This window comes from Ciconia boyciana, chromosome 20, assembly GCF_034638445.1.
Source record: "Ciconia boyciana chromosome 20, ASM3463844v1, whole genome shotgun sequence".
In the NCBI taxonomy this organism is placed as follows: Eukaryota; Metazoa; Chordata; class Aves; order Ciconiiformes; family Ciconiidae; genus Ciconia; species Ciconia boyciana.
Window position 1 is genome coordinate 7,154,933 of NC_132953.1, and position 14,728 is coordinate 7,169,660.

At 63.5% G+C, this 14,728-nt stretch overlaps 1 protein-coding gene across 1 annotated transcript; it reads left to right on the forward strand.

Annotated features, from left to right (window-relative positions):
- Positions 1–3,082: 3,082 nt before the first annotated feature.
- On the forward strand, positions 3,083–7,210 carry SCN2B (sodium voltage-gated channel beta subunit 2). Its single transcript, XM_072884676.1, has 4 exons — positions 3,083–3,167; positions 6,014–6,180; positions 6,593–6,803; positions 7,011–7,210. The coding sequence occupies exons 1-4, from the start codon at positions 3,098–3,100 to the stop codon at positions 7,208–7,210; spliced, it is 648 nt and encodes a 215-aa protein (XP_072740777.1). The 5' UTR covers positions 3,083–3,097.
- Positions 7,211–14,728: the final 7,518 nt, after the last annotated feature.

A 14,728-nucleotide genomic window follows, 5' to 3' on the forward strand; every position in this document is an offset into this window, starting at 1 on the left:
CTCGGTGCTAGTCCTACGACTGGGGTAAGAAGGCCCTCGTGTATTTGGGGACTGCTTGGTTCCAAGTGTCCTGGTCTCCCCCTCATAGGAAGCGCTTTACTCCTCAATCCCTGGAGCTGAGGTACCCAAGGCTGAACAGGATGCAGGGAAGAAGAGGAGAGCCGAGGAGACCTACATAACCATGGTGAGGAGGCGAGCGGCTGCCCCGAGCTGTGGCAGGCATGGGCAGGGTGTGCAGCTGTAGGGCTGGTGTGACCCCCTACATCACCAGCCCCCCCAGGGTGATGGCATCCAGGGCCTGACCCCTCGCTCCCCACGCCAGACAGCAGCATTTCTTGTCTCCTGCCCACTCCAAATGGGTGCCAATACCTGCGGCGAGACTCACGCCCTATCCCTTGCTCCTTGCAGCACCCCTCTCCCTTCCGGGAGAACGGCGTCTACGTGGAGCTGGCCAAGAGGGTGATCCCGGCAGAATGGATGGGAGAGGGGAGACAGGGCGATGGACGAAGCGAGGAACCCTGCAGCAGGCCAGAGGCGGCCCTTCCCTGGCCTCCAGAAGGGGAGAAATAGCCATGCTGGAGGATGTAAGCCCCTTAGCCAGCAGGTGTGTGCGAGGCATCTTTGTTCCTTTGGGCGGGCCAGCATTCTGCTGCTGTCAGCCCTTCCTCCAAGAAGCAGTGCCACTTCACTGCGTGCTCCGTGCCAGAGCCACTGCTGGGGCACGTCCCACGCCGGTTGTCTGCTGGGGGACCGGGGCAGAGAGACGTGTGTCTCTGGCTTTTGTCTCCTGGTCTCTGGAGGGGTGCACGGACGGCACAGCCTCCACGCTCTAGCTTTGATCCTGGTCTGTGCAGCTCCAGGTCCCGAGATAACAATCTCCAAGGAGAGCCTGGCAGAGGGAGGAAGGAGGAGATGCAGTGGGAGCTGTGCAAATGTGCCAGTGGTATCTTCTGAAGATAATAAAACTCGGGGAGTTTTCCTGGCTTCCTTTTACCTCCTGCTTAAGCGTGTGACGTCCAAGCGTGCCAAAGACTGCCTGGCCCAGGGCCTGGGAGCCCCTGCACCCAGGTGCAGCCTTGCCTGCGCCTGCCCCGCTGGCTCCAGGGAGCAGTAAAGCCAAATGGGCCCCAGAGGGGGTCCCTTTGCAGCAGGAAGGGGTCTGCCTGGGCTGTACTGAGCCCCCCCGCTGCCCTGGCTCTGCAGGGGATGGAGGGGAGCGGGGCAGGCCCCACAGGCAGTGGGGTCCCCCTACCCGTGTGCGCTCACGCGCGTCTCCCGCGCACCAGCCGCTCGCCATGGGTGAGCACCTCCACGTGCACCCTACGCCTGGGACTCGCTGCCCGGGAGTCCAGCAACCCCTCCCGGGCCTCTGGGGCAGCGTCTCGGCGAGTGCTGGCTCTTCTCCGGCACTATATATAGATGTTTGACACCTCCAGGTGCAGAGCTGGGAGCCGCTGGGGACCACCTCCCACCCGGCTCTGCTGGATGGGAGACTGCAGCACAGGCTGCTCCGGGCTGCAGTGCTTGGTTTCACGTTGACACCCTACTCTCTTTTCCTGGGTGAAGCCAAGTAATGGGATTACAGGAGGAATCGGCAGCCGGAGCTGGTTTTGGGGTGTCGGGGGTTACGTATGACCTCTGCTCCATTGGCGGGGTTGTGGGACCCTTTCCAGCAGAGCAGGGCAGAGCATGCTCTGCCTGCCCAGCATGTTGGGAAACGGTGCTGTGTGTGCAGTGAGTGTGTTTGCTGAGCAGGTTGCCTGTGTTCACACTGGCACTTCTCTGATGCCTTCTCTCCTGCCTGCCCTGTTTCCCCTCCTGGAGCTGGTCAGGGAGCAGAGCACCTCTGCGTCCCTCCTGCCTCCCCGTTGCCCCATCCCTTCCTTCCCAGGGCTCTGGTGCACAGGAACTGAGATGTGCTCTGGTTCCTCTCCTTTCTCCCCACTGATGCTGCCGCAGCAAACCCCACCATCCTGCATCCCGCAGCACAAGAAATAGGTGGCTGAGCAGCTGCTGTCACTGGCTTTCTGGTCTCCATGAGGTCACCTCTCATCTCCTTCCTGCACTGGTCTCTGCAGCCTCAATCCAGGCTTGGAGTCCATGGCCCAAAGCCTTCCTTGACAGATGGCGTGAAGGGGACCAAAGACCTTCTCCAGCCCTGTTACTGCTGAGCAGAGCCTCCCCATCCCGAGGGCTGGACGAAGAGAGGGTGCCCTGGGAGAGCATGCTGCTGGGGATGGGGGAAGGTGCCGGCAGGGTCTGGCACCCCGGGAAGCGAGGGGCTGCCCTCACATCAGCATGGGAGCAGGCAGGCGCAGGGGGAGCGCTTCTACCTGCCGCAGGCTGCCCGCCCGTAGCCGTGCCTCCTCCTGGGCACGCTGGCCGGATTGCTGTGCAGGCTGCCTCCTTGGGAGCCCCTGCCCTTCCCAGGCCAGGTCAGTCCCTCTGCTCTCTGCCTGGCTTCGGGAGGGCATTTCTGATGTTCCTGGGCCCTCGAGAGTGGGGACTGCTGCTGTGAACAGTGAGAGCAGGGCTGGGTCGCCAGCCTCCAGCAGGGCAGAGCTGACGCATCTGTGTGGCCCCACTGAAATCGGGGGGGCTGCAGGGGCCATGGGAACCCTCAGGGCCAGGCCTGCGCCGTGGGGCACTGGCTGAGTCCCTGGGCTCCTGGCCTCCTGGGGGGAAGAGGAGCCCTGAGCGCTGCTTGCTCCAACAGCAAGTTTGCACAGCCAGAGGAAATCCTAGCAGAAGCCTGTTCCTCAGCTGCCCTGGGCTCAGCATGCTGCAGGAGACCCTCTGCGACATAGCCCGCGATCAGACCCCCGAGCACAGAGCAGGAGCGCCAGGAGGGTTCACCTTCTGTTCAGGAGAAAATTTTTCTGCCCTCCCACTTCCCCTGCTGAAATCCACCAACCATAGCATTTACTGATTTTTTCGATCCAGCACCACTCCAGCCAGCCATATTGGGCTGTGGAAATAAAGCAGCTCTAATGTTATATGTCACCTGCAAATAACCCGGGCGTTCGAAAAAAGCAAACCACCACCACCAAAATCCACACCAACACCAGGTCCTCTCCATACACAAAAGTCCTTCAAAATGAGCCCGGATGCTTGGCTCCCGCAGCCCACCTTGTTCCTCACTGGCCTCAGCTTGCTCCTCTCGCTGGGTAAGTGTCGACTTGACCCCTTGCATGCACACGGCTGCCAGGGGAGAGCACCCAGGCTGGGGAGAAACCCCCTCTCTGGCCAGGAGCCCCCTCCCCACATGCCAGCCCTGAGAAGCCCCTCCTGTCCCCGGGGAAGCAGCGAGCCAGTGAGCGATGCTGTGCCGCAGGGACAGGGACAGGGACAGAGGTGGTCCGATACGCGCCCTGCTGAAATCCGCCAGCCAGGGTGACCTGCTTTTAGGCAGGATGGGGGGTATGTTGCAACTGCATCTGCTCTTAAAAAAAAGTGCATCCTGCTTGCTGGAGGTTTTGTCTAAGCGCAAGGCTGTTTGCATGCCAGGCAGAGGTGTGGGCTGCAGCGGGGAGAGGGGGCAGTTCTGGCTTTGCCTCGCTGGGAAGGCGGTGGCTGGTGGGCTACGGGTGGCTTGCGACTGTCCTTTGGTTTGTGGCCGGCTGCTGGGGCAGCGGGCTCTGGGCTGAGGGCGCTGCATGGGGTGGCGGGGATCCGTGGTCTTTGCATTTCTGCCCTGCCCCGGAGCCAGCAGCGTGTGTCAGCAGGTTTGGGTCTATATTGATTGGAAACAGGAACGCATCACGTCTTTGAAGTGCTGTTCGCACTGTCCTGGAGCTCCTGGTGGGCTGCCTTTGCTTTAGGAGAGAGCCTGGGAAATGGAGGATAAAAAGCCCAGCAAGGTCTGCTTTAGAGGCTGCGTGTAATTTTACCTCCCGAGCCCTGGGTGCAGGGTGTAGTGTGGCAGAGCGTTTGGGAGTCTGCGCAGCACCGAAGGACGCAGCCCGGACGGTCGGTCCCAGGGATTTTAGTGGTTTCTTTCCCCACCTCTGTTGCCCCGCCGTGCTGGGTGCCCGGGCAATGGCAGAGTTTGGACCCATGCACATAGGTGCTCCCAGGGCAAGTGCCTATCGCGTGCTGGCTGTCTGCGAGGACCCTCTGGCTGCGGCATGGTCCTGCCGTACCAGGTGGCAGGGCAAAGCCCTGGCCAGGGCCGCCCCGTTGCTGCAGAGCCTGGGAGAGCTCCTGGTGGCATCTCAGCCCTCTGCAGAGCCCTGGGTCACCCCGAGGATGCAGCACGAAGCCACGCCACCCAAGCGTGGGCACACAGGGCATAGCGTGAGGGCCGCTGGGCGCTCAAGCCAGTGACTCTGTGCAGGGACCCCTCCAACCAGGCCTGCTGGGCTGGATCTGTGAAGGGGCCTCCTGGGACAGGCAGGCTCCCGGCTCTTCTCTCCCACCCCTACAAGGTTTTCTCGAAAGCGTCTAAGGGCATGGGCTGCGATGGTGCAGCAAGGCTGGGTCGCCAGCTCGAGCCCGGACGCTTCTTCCTTCCTTATGGATGTGCGACTTGTCCCCATGTGCCAGCTCTCCCCATCCCTGCCTCCCAGCACCCTGTGGGGAGCCCTCCCTGCGCTGGGGCTGGATGGAGGATGCTCATCATGGCTGCTCGGCTGCCAGCACAAGCAGGGAGCCGTCTCCAGGGGCTTGGCCGTCCCTGGAGGGCACCCCTCTGCCTCCAGAGAGCTGGCTTCAGGATGCTGCTAGTTTGCACCTTGCAGCAAGAGCTGTGGCTCAAAAGAGCCGTATCTGCCACTTGGAAAAGCCTCTTTTCCCTGGCTGCAGAGCCTGGCCCCTTTCCTGCCCTGCTTGCAGATGGAGCGGATTAGCCAGCGGAGCAGCCTTGACATGCATCCAGCTTGGCCACAGGGCTGGACTCAGGAGCACCTCAGGAAGAAGGTTTGAGAGCAAAGAGCAGCAGCCAAAGGGGAGAGGTGAGGTGATCGGAAAAGCACCTGCTGCCAGTGTCACTGTCCCTGCCCTGTGGGTGCCACAGAGCCCCCCTTTCAGCCTCGTCCCCCCTAGCAGTCCTTCCAGGGCTCTCCGTCCCTGTGCTTCTCGGGGCTTAGCCTTAGAGTTTGCAGCTAGCTGGCTGCACAGGAGCCTGTCTGGGCGTGTGCACCCCCCCGGCCGGCTGGGGCGAATGTGCTGGATGCAGGCACTGGGTTTCGGGTGCTGCTGGAGCAGCCAGCAGACTAGGGGAGCTTCAGGAAAGGAGTGGAAGGGGGAGCAGGGCAGAGACGCCCCATCACTGCCCATTCCCCGAGTGAGCCGTCCTGCCCTGCAAGCTGCACTGGGTAGTGCCCCCATTTCTCTGCCACAGCGAGGCCAGGGTGCAGGGATCGGCCTTGCCCCCCCAGGAGTGACTGAGATCTCGACCCAGTCATTCCCAGCTGGAGAATCCTTGCGTGAACACCACTGGGAGGGGGGATCATCTGCATTCCCCCTGCAGCCCCCAGGGGCTCGCCGCTGTAGTGCGTCCTGCCGGGAATGAAATCTGATGAGCGCAGCCATAAATTTCTCAGCGGATGTGGCGCGGAGCCCTGCATGCTGATGCTGCATTCAGCCCTTTGCATAGCGTTATCGATTCTGCAGCAGGAAAACCTCGTTTAAGTGGCAAGGAGCAGGGCTTGCCTGGAGTCAGCAGAACTTAGCACTGGGCACAATCAGGCCAGGCACGGCAGAGAGGGGTCATCAGCCCTTGCAGAGCAGGGCTGATGCTCTTTCTGTCCAGCCAAGGCATGGTGCCAGGGCTGGGGCTGCTCCCCCCTTGTCCCCTGTCACCGCTGTGCAGGGAAACCCCGGTCCTGCCTGGCCACAGTACAGTCTGTGCGCGGATGTGCCTGAAAGGCAATCCCAGGCCCCAGGGTGAGCTCTGTGCAGCCAGCCGGCTGCAGGGCGGACTGGGGAGACCAGCTCAGCCAGCAGGCCGGCTGCTTGTGCCCGCTTTCTAACTCACCTGCATTTCTGCTCTTGCTCTCTGTGCTTGCGGCAGCGCCCACGGGATTGGGCATGGAGGTCATGGCTCCCGCCACCATCAATGCCTTGAATGGCTCCTCCGTGAAGCTCTCCTGCACCTTCAACTCCTGCTACAAGGTGGAGAACAAGCAGTTCTCCCTCAACTGGACGTACCAGGAGTGCAGGAACTGCTCTGAGGAGCTGGTGAGTCTCGCCGGCGGTGGGGATCTGCTGACAGGGCCTGGGACCAGCTTGAAGCAGTCGTGTGCATTCCTGGGGGTCCCAAGCCTTCTCCTTATGTGTGCTCCTGCTATCCAGCCTTCCTCTGCCACAGGGAGAATTAGGAGCCAACTGCATAAAGAACCAGGGGGCAGGGCAGCTGCCCTGCTGTGGCAGGACAGGCAGGGGTGAGTGGGGAGAGGTGCTGGCAGCGCCGCTCTGCGAGGAGACCCTGACCCTGGGCACTGTGGCGGCCAGAGCTGAGCAGGGGGTGAGCGTGCAGCGTGGGCGCGCGCCCAGGGCAGTACGTGCCGGGGAGGGGGATGCCTGGCCGGGGAAGCTGAGCGCGCAGGGTGCCAAACACTGTCTCACCTCCTCTCGCATGCGGGCTGCCCAGTTCCTGCAGTTCCGGATGAAGATCATGAATAAGCAGCTGGACCGCTTTGGGAACCGGGTGGAGTTCACCGGGAACCCCACCAAGTACGATGTGTCCTTCACCCTCAAAAATGTGCAGCTAGAGGACGAGGGCACCTACAATTGCTATGTCCTGAACCCCCCGGACCGGCACCGGGGCCATGCCAGCATCAGCCTGAAGGTGCTCACCAAAGGTAAGCGGCAGAGTGCTCCCCTCTGCTGTCAAGCACCCACGGGTGCTGGCTGGCGCTCTGCTCCGCCCCATGCCCTGCCTTCACCCTGCATTACATGTGCAGGGTTTGCTCCCCGGCGGTGGGAGCGAGCTCTGCCTGCTCCCTGTTGCTCCCGCTGGCTGCCCCAGCTGGGGCTGTGTGCCCTGAGCCCGTGCTCTGTCTCCCCAGAGCCCCCGAAGCACGACTCGACAGTGGCTGTCATCGTGGGCGCCTCTGTAGGTGGCTTCTTGGCCGTGGTGATCCTGGTGCTGATGGTGGTGAAATGCGTGCGCCGGAAAAAGCAGCAGAGGCTGAACACGGACGACCAGAAGACAGAGGAGGAAGGGAAGACAGACGGTGAAGGCAACCCGGACGAGGGCACCAAGTAACACCCCCTGCCCACCCCTCCCTCTTCACCCCTGTACAGCGTGACCCCCTTGATGTGCTTCCCAGAGCAAGGATTTCTGTCTCCCCAGAGCATCCCTCCTTCCATCTAAATACCCAACCTAGCCTGGAGCAGGGCGCAGAGAGAAGAAGGTCCCCGGAGCCCGGCCACAGCGGGCAGGGCTGGGGAGGGTGGCTGAAGCGTATGAAGGCTGCCCCGGAGGCTGAGCTGGGACCGGCTTGTCCCCTGCTCCCGCTGGGCACGCTCCGAGTGCCAGAGCACTGCCTGGGGCCGTGGAAACATGTTGGGGACAGGGTGGCACAGGAGAGGGGGGAAGAGCACGGTCCCCAAGCACGGAGGCGCTGGAGCAGGGGGTGCCAGGAGGGGTGGGGGGGGTCAGGCAGCCCCGTGCCCAGATGTCTGCGCCCTATCCCACTAGAAAAAGAGAGCGTGGGCCAGTGGCCAGCGGCCAGCAGCCATCTGTCCTCGGGGCCATGTCTCACCCCCGAGGCACTCCTGCTGTGCCCGGGGCATGGGCACGGGTGCACCCATCCCCGAGGGATCCCCGATAGCTGCCCATCTCCTCCTCGCACGTCCTGGGTGCCAGTGCTGAGGGTGCTGCGACAAGAAGCTCGTGCTCCTCGGGGACTGTCCCAGCCTGCTCCGAAGCCGACGGCTGGGTAACAACCATTAGCCCACGCTCTGCCTCTGAGCTTTGCTGGTTTTTGGAGCCGCTAATGGCTCCTGGCGTGTAACGGGTGTACCCTTCTGCCTTTCGGGCTATTTTTGGGCCTGAGCATCTCAGCCAAAGGTGCTGGGCTGAATTTTTGGGCTCGTTTCCTTCTTGGGGAGGGTAATTCTAATGGAAAATGTTCTGCTGATGTGCCAAACCGAGGCGGTAGGGAGCGGCGGGGTGCGGCTGCTAGGGACGAAGAGCTGCTGGGAGGAAGAGTTTTTGGGTGCTTGCTGGGAAGGACTGGGCACAACCGCAGGCCCAGAGGCAGGACAGCTCTGTCAACCCCGAGCAACCGTGTGACGCTGAGACTGCCTCCTCCAGCCTCCCTGCAGAGCACTGCACAATCTGTAACTGCCACGGCAATGCACTGCCAGCCTGCCCAGGCGTGGGCCCCGCCGTGCCAGCTGCCGCCCGCCTCAGCCCCCTCCATGGTCCAGCGCCTGCCCTGCTTGCGGCAGCTCCCTCAGCGTGCCCCAGGAGCTGCCCTGGGTGCTCTGCCGTTCCTTATTAGCAGTGGCCCAGGCGGCTCGGGGAGGGCGAGGGCAGGCGTGAGCGAGCGGTGATCCCGGCTGGTCCCACCCTGCTGCGGTGCAGGGGGAGGCGGTGAGCCCCAGGGTTGGGAAACGACGGTCCTGCCTGCCTCGGGCTCGCCGCCTGGCCTCGGGCAAGCCCCTCGCCTCCTGCGCCAGACCTGGCAGGTGAGCTGTGTTGGCTGGAGCGCACGGGGAGCTCGCCCTGGGGCCTTTTGCGGGCCAGACAGGGAAAACGACCCGGGGAAGCGTCCCCTGCCACACCGTGCCCGGGCTTTTCTTCTCCCATTGCAGGGGGGACATGGGGCAGGAGAGGGGTGGTGCACGGAGCCCCAGGGGACCGCTGCCCAGGGGCCGGTGACGGAGGTCCCCTGTCACCCACGAGCAGCACTGCCGGGGGAGAAGGGAGACCTTCGCCACACCACCCGCCGCCCAGCACTGCCGCGTCCCTGTGCGGGTGCCGTCAGGCCCCGGGGATGAAGGGACGGCCGTGTGCTCCCTGCTCTGCCCCCACCACTTTCTGCCCCGGCCCCACGTGCCCTCTCCACCCCGCTCGACCTCGCTAGGCTCTGCGCCGCTCCCCTTCCCATCTGCAGCAGGAATGCGCCGTGTCTCGCCGCGTGGCTTCTCCCTCTCCCATGGGCTTCCCTGCCCAGGGAGGGCCGGGCTGAGGCTGCCTGCCCCCGCGCACCCCCGTGCCCATGCTGGATGGATTTTCCCGTACAGTGCCGGTGGGGAGCCAGCCACAAGGCTGGTTCCCTGGGACCGCCTGCTGCTCGAAGCTGGGCTGTGAGCGGCTCCACGCAGGACTGAGCTGGCAACTTTGCGGCCAGAGACCTCTGACTGTTGCACATGACCAGCCTTGCATCTGCCTTTCATTTCTTTCATGCACTATCCTTGGATTGCAACTTGCCAATGCACCTGTATGTACATAGCTGTACACAACAGAGAGAATCTCTACAAATATATCTATATACACAGGAGGCACTGTTATCAGTCATGACTGTGGTTTTGGGTTTGCGCCTTCTGATGGGTTTCTTCTGCCAAACACTCTGCTGAGTGTAGGATGCTTTTATTGCTCTTTGTACAGTTAAGCAAACAAAAGAACAACAAAACGCAAACTTTGCACTCGATGATTTTGTGCTGCTGCCTGCTGGAGGGGCAGGACGGGGCCCCTCGTCTCTGCTCTGTCTGTGCATCTGTCCAGGGGGAGGAGAAGTCTCCTGTGCGCCTGGAGCTCGGTCCTGCTGCGGCAGCAGGTTTGCTTTGGGTGCCGAGGGAGCCCGGGGCAGCCTGCGCTTCTGCAGCTCGGTCCCCGGGAGCTGCCGCAGAGCCAGGTGCAGGCAGGGCAGTGCTGGGGGCGGGAGAGTGGCCGGTGCTGCCCGAGTCTTCACGCACCCAGATTTCAGGGGTGCTCTGCACACGCTGCGGGGCCTCCAGCTGTGCTACAGGGAGCTGCTCCCTGCCGACTTCCCCACCTCCGCTCCGCAGAGAGCCGGGCACGGCGGCTGCTCGGGTCACAGCAGGTAAGGCTCAGCAGGCTCCAGCGGAGCCCGGGGCACGCGCCAGGTGATCGACACCCGTAACTGGGCTGCCGTCCGACTTAGCAATCCAGCGACGCCGCGCGGACGCACCGGAGCGGCGCGGCACAACTGGGGCACAGTTGATAGGCACATCCATCAATCCACCCACCGTGGAGACACGAGGGCGAGGGGAGCTCTGACAGCCGCCCGCAGTTCTGACCCTCCCAGCTGCCCTTCAACCCAGGCCGCCGAATGCCCGTGCATCCCAAATCCACACCCGAGGAAGGTCTGGCCAGCACACCGCCCCTACGCACGTACGGAGACTAGCTCTTTCCTGGGCCGATGCTGCCTGCCTGCCCTGCCTTACCCACTCCCCAGCGACCCCACCTCGCTCAGCCTACCGCTGCTCCGAGCAGCAGGGTGACAGCGAGCAGCACCGGCAGCCTCAGCTCTTCCATGTGCCGCCTGCCTGGCCCGGGCGCTGCGCCCTGCACACCTCGTCGTGTGCCCACGGGGTTAACTCTGCGGAAAACTCCCACCTCCCCGCAGGCACCTCTCCCTCTCTGGAGGAAGGGCACGAAAATCACCTCCAAAGCTCTGCTGACACAGTCCTACAGCGGCTGGGCTGGTGCTGGGGGGTACAGCCCAGCCAGGCTGCAATCCGTACCTGGCCCGTGGCAGGGAACAGCTTCGCTGTCGCAGAAAGGAGCAGCTCTCTAGAGGAGGGCGCGCGGCTATCCACCCACCCAGCTTCCCAGAGGAGTCACCTCGTCGGAGGGTTGAATAACAGCCACAGGCAAAGGGGATGGGGGACCCACAGGTTGGCAGTCTGGGGACGCCTCTGGGAGAGTCGCCGGCAAGAAACTCGTGAGGAAGGCAAGCACTGTGGGATCATGGAGCAGAGCCCCACGGGACACGATGAGGGTGAGTTCTCATCACTGCAAGCGACTGAAGACAGTGACTGCAACCCCCCCAGTGCCGGGGCTTCACAGATCCTCCAGAACCAGGGACGGTCCCTTTTACAGACCACATAAATTTCCTTGGACCAGGTGGGATTAGAGGTGTTGAAGAACAAGAGAGCAGGTCGGGAGATGGCGGGGGCCCTTCCCTGTGCTGGGGAGACCTCTGCTCAGTGCTGTGCAGAGAGCCACGGGGGACCGCTGGGGGGTCTTGGTGGGATCCCAGAGCCACTGTCCCTTCGATGCCGCCTGCAGCCTGGGCGCCCTGCTTGCGGGGCCGGGAAGTAGTGAGGGGAGACCTGGAAAAGGGGACAGCCTGGGGCAGCGAACTCCGGGGAGCTGAGGGGTGTGAAGGGCAGCACGGGAGAGCTGGAGCCGGGGCTGGGGAGGGTCCGGCAGGGGTGGCCTCAGGCTGTGCCGGGTCAAGAAGAAACTTTCTCCTGGGACACAGGACGGTCGCCTCAGTGTTTCTTGCAGACGCCTCTGCAGTGGCTGCCTGGGGACACTGCTCCTGCTTCCCTGCTTGTATTAAAGGGCCCGTGACAGGGGGCAAGGAACCTGCCCTCCCCGGAGGGCAGCTAGCTCTGCTGGCGGGTGCCGGGGGGCAGCGGGCAGGACGGCTCTGCGCAGGGAGAGGGAGGCAGGGAGAGGGGAAAGCGTTGCTCCGAGGGAGAGCTGCAGGCAAGGGAGGGCTGAGAATGACAAAGGCAGCCAAGCACTCACCCGCAGTCTGCGTGCCCGGGACTCTCGCTCAGCTCCCAGCCCGCGTGCCTGGCCCAGCCGGGACGGTCCTGCAGTGTCTGATCACTGCGAGCGTCTCCTGCCCGCTGCCAGCTCCCGGGCTGCCAGGCCACCTTGTCTTTTAAAGGTCACAGCCAGAGGACCTTGCAGTAAATATAAGGTGCTGATGGGAAGCTCTGTTCCAGCGTCGCCACCTCCTCCATCGGCAGGAGGGCTCTGCCTGCTCCTGCTCTGGGAGCCCAGCATCCCCCTCTCCTCTGGGAGGTTTGGGAGAGGGCCAGGGCTGTCCTCGCGTTGCTGCTGGGAGTGGGGCCGGGGCTGCCCACAGCCAGATGCTCCAGGGCAGCTGGGGCCAGCGCAGTGCCTGCTGCATTGAGCTGGGAGGCTGCAGCCCAATTGCTCTGCTCAGCCCTACCCCGATCTGTACCCACGTGGAGGGAAGCAGGAGCCCTCCTCGGAGAGCAGCCTGGCATTTTAACCCTCCCAGCTCCATTAGTGCAAGGTGAGAGGCAGGGAGCGGTACACAGGGGCCCGGCAGCCACCGTGACCCCCCCAGCAGGCTGCAAGCCAGCTGGCAGGACCCCTGAGCCCTTCTTCCTGTCCCCCCCGGAGAGGTGACAGTGCCCGAGCAGAGGGTGCTCGCCTTCCCTGAAACCAGACACAGCAGCCTTGTGCTGGACTCAGCAAAACAAGTTTCCGCTGAGCCGCAGTATCCCGGGGTCCCATGCCGGACATCTCAGCATCATGCCAAAATCCCAGGGCCGGCTGCCATGAGTGCCCTTCCCGGCCATGGCACACACCGCCCACTGAGGCCGGGCTGCGGGAGAGCAGAGCATTTCCCAGGCCCAGGGCAGCGGCAGATGTCTCACGGGATCAGTCAGCCGAGGAGACCGGCCAGAGCTGCCAAGTGTGACAGCTCCATCAGGCTCCTGCGACAGGCAGCGTCCCGCTCCGAGCCCTGGGGCCGCATGGCCAGGAGGGCACGGCTGGCCCTGGGCGTGCAGCGGGAGCAGGCAGCACGGTGCCAGGCTTGCTGCCTCTCCCCGGCAGGGCACGCGGATCCCTGCCTCCGCAGAGATGCTCGGCAGGGAGATAGTGGCCGCAGGGGCATGTTGTCGCGGAAGCAGCTGAGTACCCGCCTGCCCAGCACACCCACTTTGTGCCAGTGCCCACAGGAGCCCCTTTGTATTTACCGGCCCACCCTCCCAGCTGGGTGGTGCTGCTATTCCCAACTTCCCTGCCTCCATAAGAATTTAGGGCTCTGCTGGGGGGATTCACAAGGGCGGTTTGGCCAAACCCATCCCAACTTTACCCATCTTTTTGGAAGCAAACTTGACAGACACCTGAGCATCCTGGGGAGGAATCCTCCACAGGTAATGGCCTTTCCCTGCACCAGGGTATGGGTGTCACCGTTTCAGGTCCCCAGCGCTGCAGGTCTCCGTGGTCCTGCTCGCAGGATGCTGGAGGGTCCAGCCTCAGCCTCGTCTGCCACCTCACTTCAGCACCTGTGACCGTGGCCCAGAGGCCCCCCGCATGGGCTCTTTGGCACCTAGCAGCCATCGTGCCCCCTGCCAGGGATGGCAGGCATCCCTCCACCCCTCCGCACCTCTCTGCCGAGCTGCTCCTCGGAGGTGTGCCCCCCCGGCCCACAATTAGCAAGGCGCCAGCAGATGCAGCACTCCTCCTCCTGTCTCAGCACACTGCTTGCCTGGTCGCCAGCACCTGCGGCTCCGCTCACCAAGCCGTATCCATCACCAAGCCGTATCCATCACAGCTGCCCGCCGAGACACCTTCTGCTGCATCAGCAGTACTCTCCATGCCGCTCCCGCAGCGCCGGCTGCCAGCGCTGCCCAGCCTGCTCTGCCTGTACTTTTCCTGTCTCTGTTGCCAGCTCTGCAGCCCTAGCTCCTCAACCCACAGGCACTGCTGGCATCCTCTCAGGGTCCCCTGGGATGCCCCTGTGCCCTGCGAAGCTTCCTGCTTTCCCTCTTCCCTCCTGCTTCATGCTCCTGGCATGGAGGATGGAGTTAGAGGTGGGAAGGAGACTGAGCTGTAGAGGGGGCTGGAGTGGGGCTGAGGGGTCTCTCAAAGTGCCCTGGAGCTGACAGGCCGTGGCACCCCAGACACGCAGGCAGGGCCTAGGCAGCATCCCTGTGGGCAAGCTGCTCTCACACCCGAAAAGAAGCAATCCTGTTCAGGGAAGCCATGCTGTAGTGCTGCACCCAGCAAAGGAGGAACAGCCTTGCCCGGCCCCTGGGGTGAGCTTTGCTGGGACGCGTGCCTTGTGCCAGCAAGGACTACAGTCCCGAGAAACGGTCAGCGCTGTTCCTGCGCCGCGAGCACGGCAGCACCTCCTCCCCCTTCCCGCCATGCCTGTTCTCAGAATGCGTCACCTCCAGCAAACTGCTGCTCTGCGCAGGGGTCTGGTTGTCTAATGGACCTGGGCGCAAAGCTAAAGCTCGGTCTTTGCGCACCACATCATCAGAGGCCTCCATTAGGAGGGCCCCTACCACCACCTTTTTGGATGTGGTCTGCTGACGGTTAGGTCTAATGGATGTGACGGTGAGGAAAAGGTCGCGGAGACGTGAACTTATTGCAGCCAATTATCCTGGAGCAAGCTCATAGCGAGAAAAATAAGTTTTCAAAGTGTTCCCTTTGGCACCGGGAGGAGTCCCCCTGCAGCCTTGCCCATCGGTGTGCGGCCCTGCGTTCCCGCCTGCGGCTGCGGAGCTGTCGGGTGCCTGCCTTGGGGCTAGAGGGGTGCTGGTAGCTACGTGGGGACGGAGGGTGGGGAGACCGGTGGCGTCACCCTGTTGAGGTGCACCGAGCGGGAGCTGAGCCCCAGCCTCGGCCCGTTTTGTTGTCCTCCCGGCACCGTCCTGTCCACCGCCAAGGCTTCCCCTTCCCGCCAGCCTTGGCCGTGCTTTGCCCCTGTCCGCAGCTGGCCCCCGGGCAGCACCAGCCCGGCGTTCCCCGGCCGTCCCCGCGGGGAGCTTTCCCCTGAGCCCAGCCTGCGGCCCCTGCCGCCACCCC

Coding starts and splice junctions, on each gene's coding strand:
- SCN2B (XM_072884676.1), top strand. CDS start 3,098: ATGAGCCCGGATGCTTGGCTCCCGCAGCCCACCTTGTTCCTCACTGGC. Junction 3,168..6,013: donor CAGCTTGCTCCTCTCGCTGG/GTAAGTGTCGAC, acceptor TGCTTGCGGCAG/CGCCCACGGGATTGGGCATG. Junction 6,804..7,010: donor CCTGAAGGTGCTCACCAAAG/GTAAGCGGCAGA, acceptor CTGTCTCCCCAG/AGCCCCCGAAGCACGACTCG.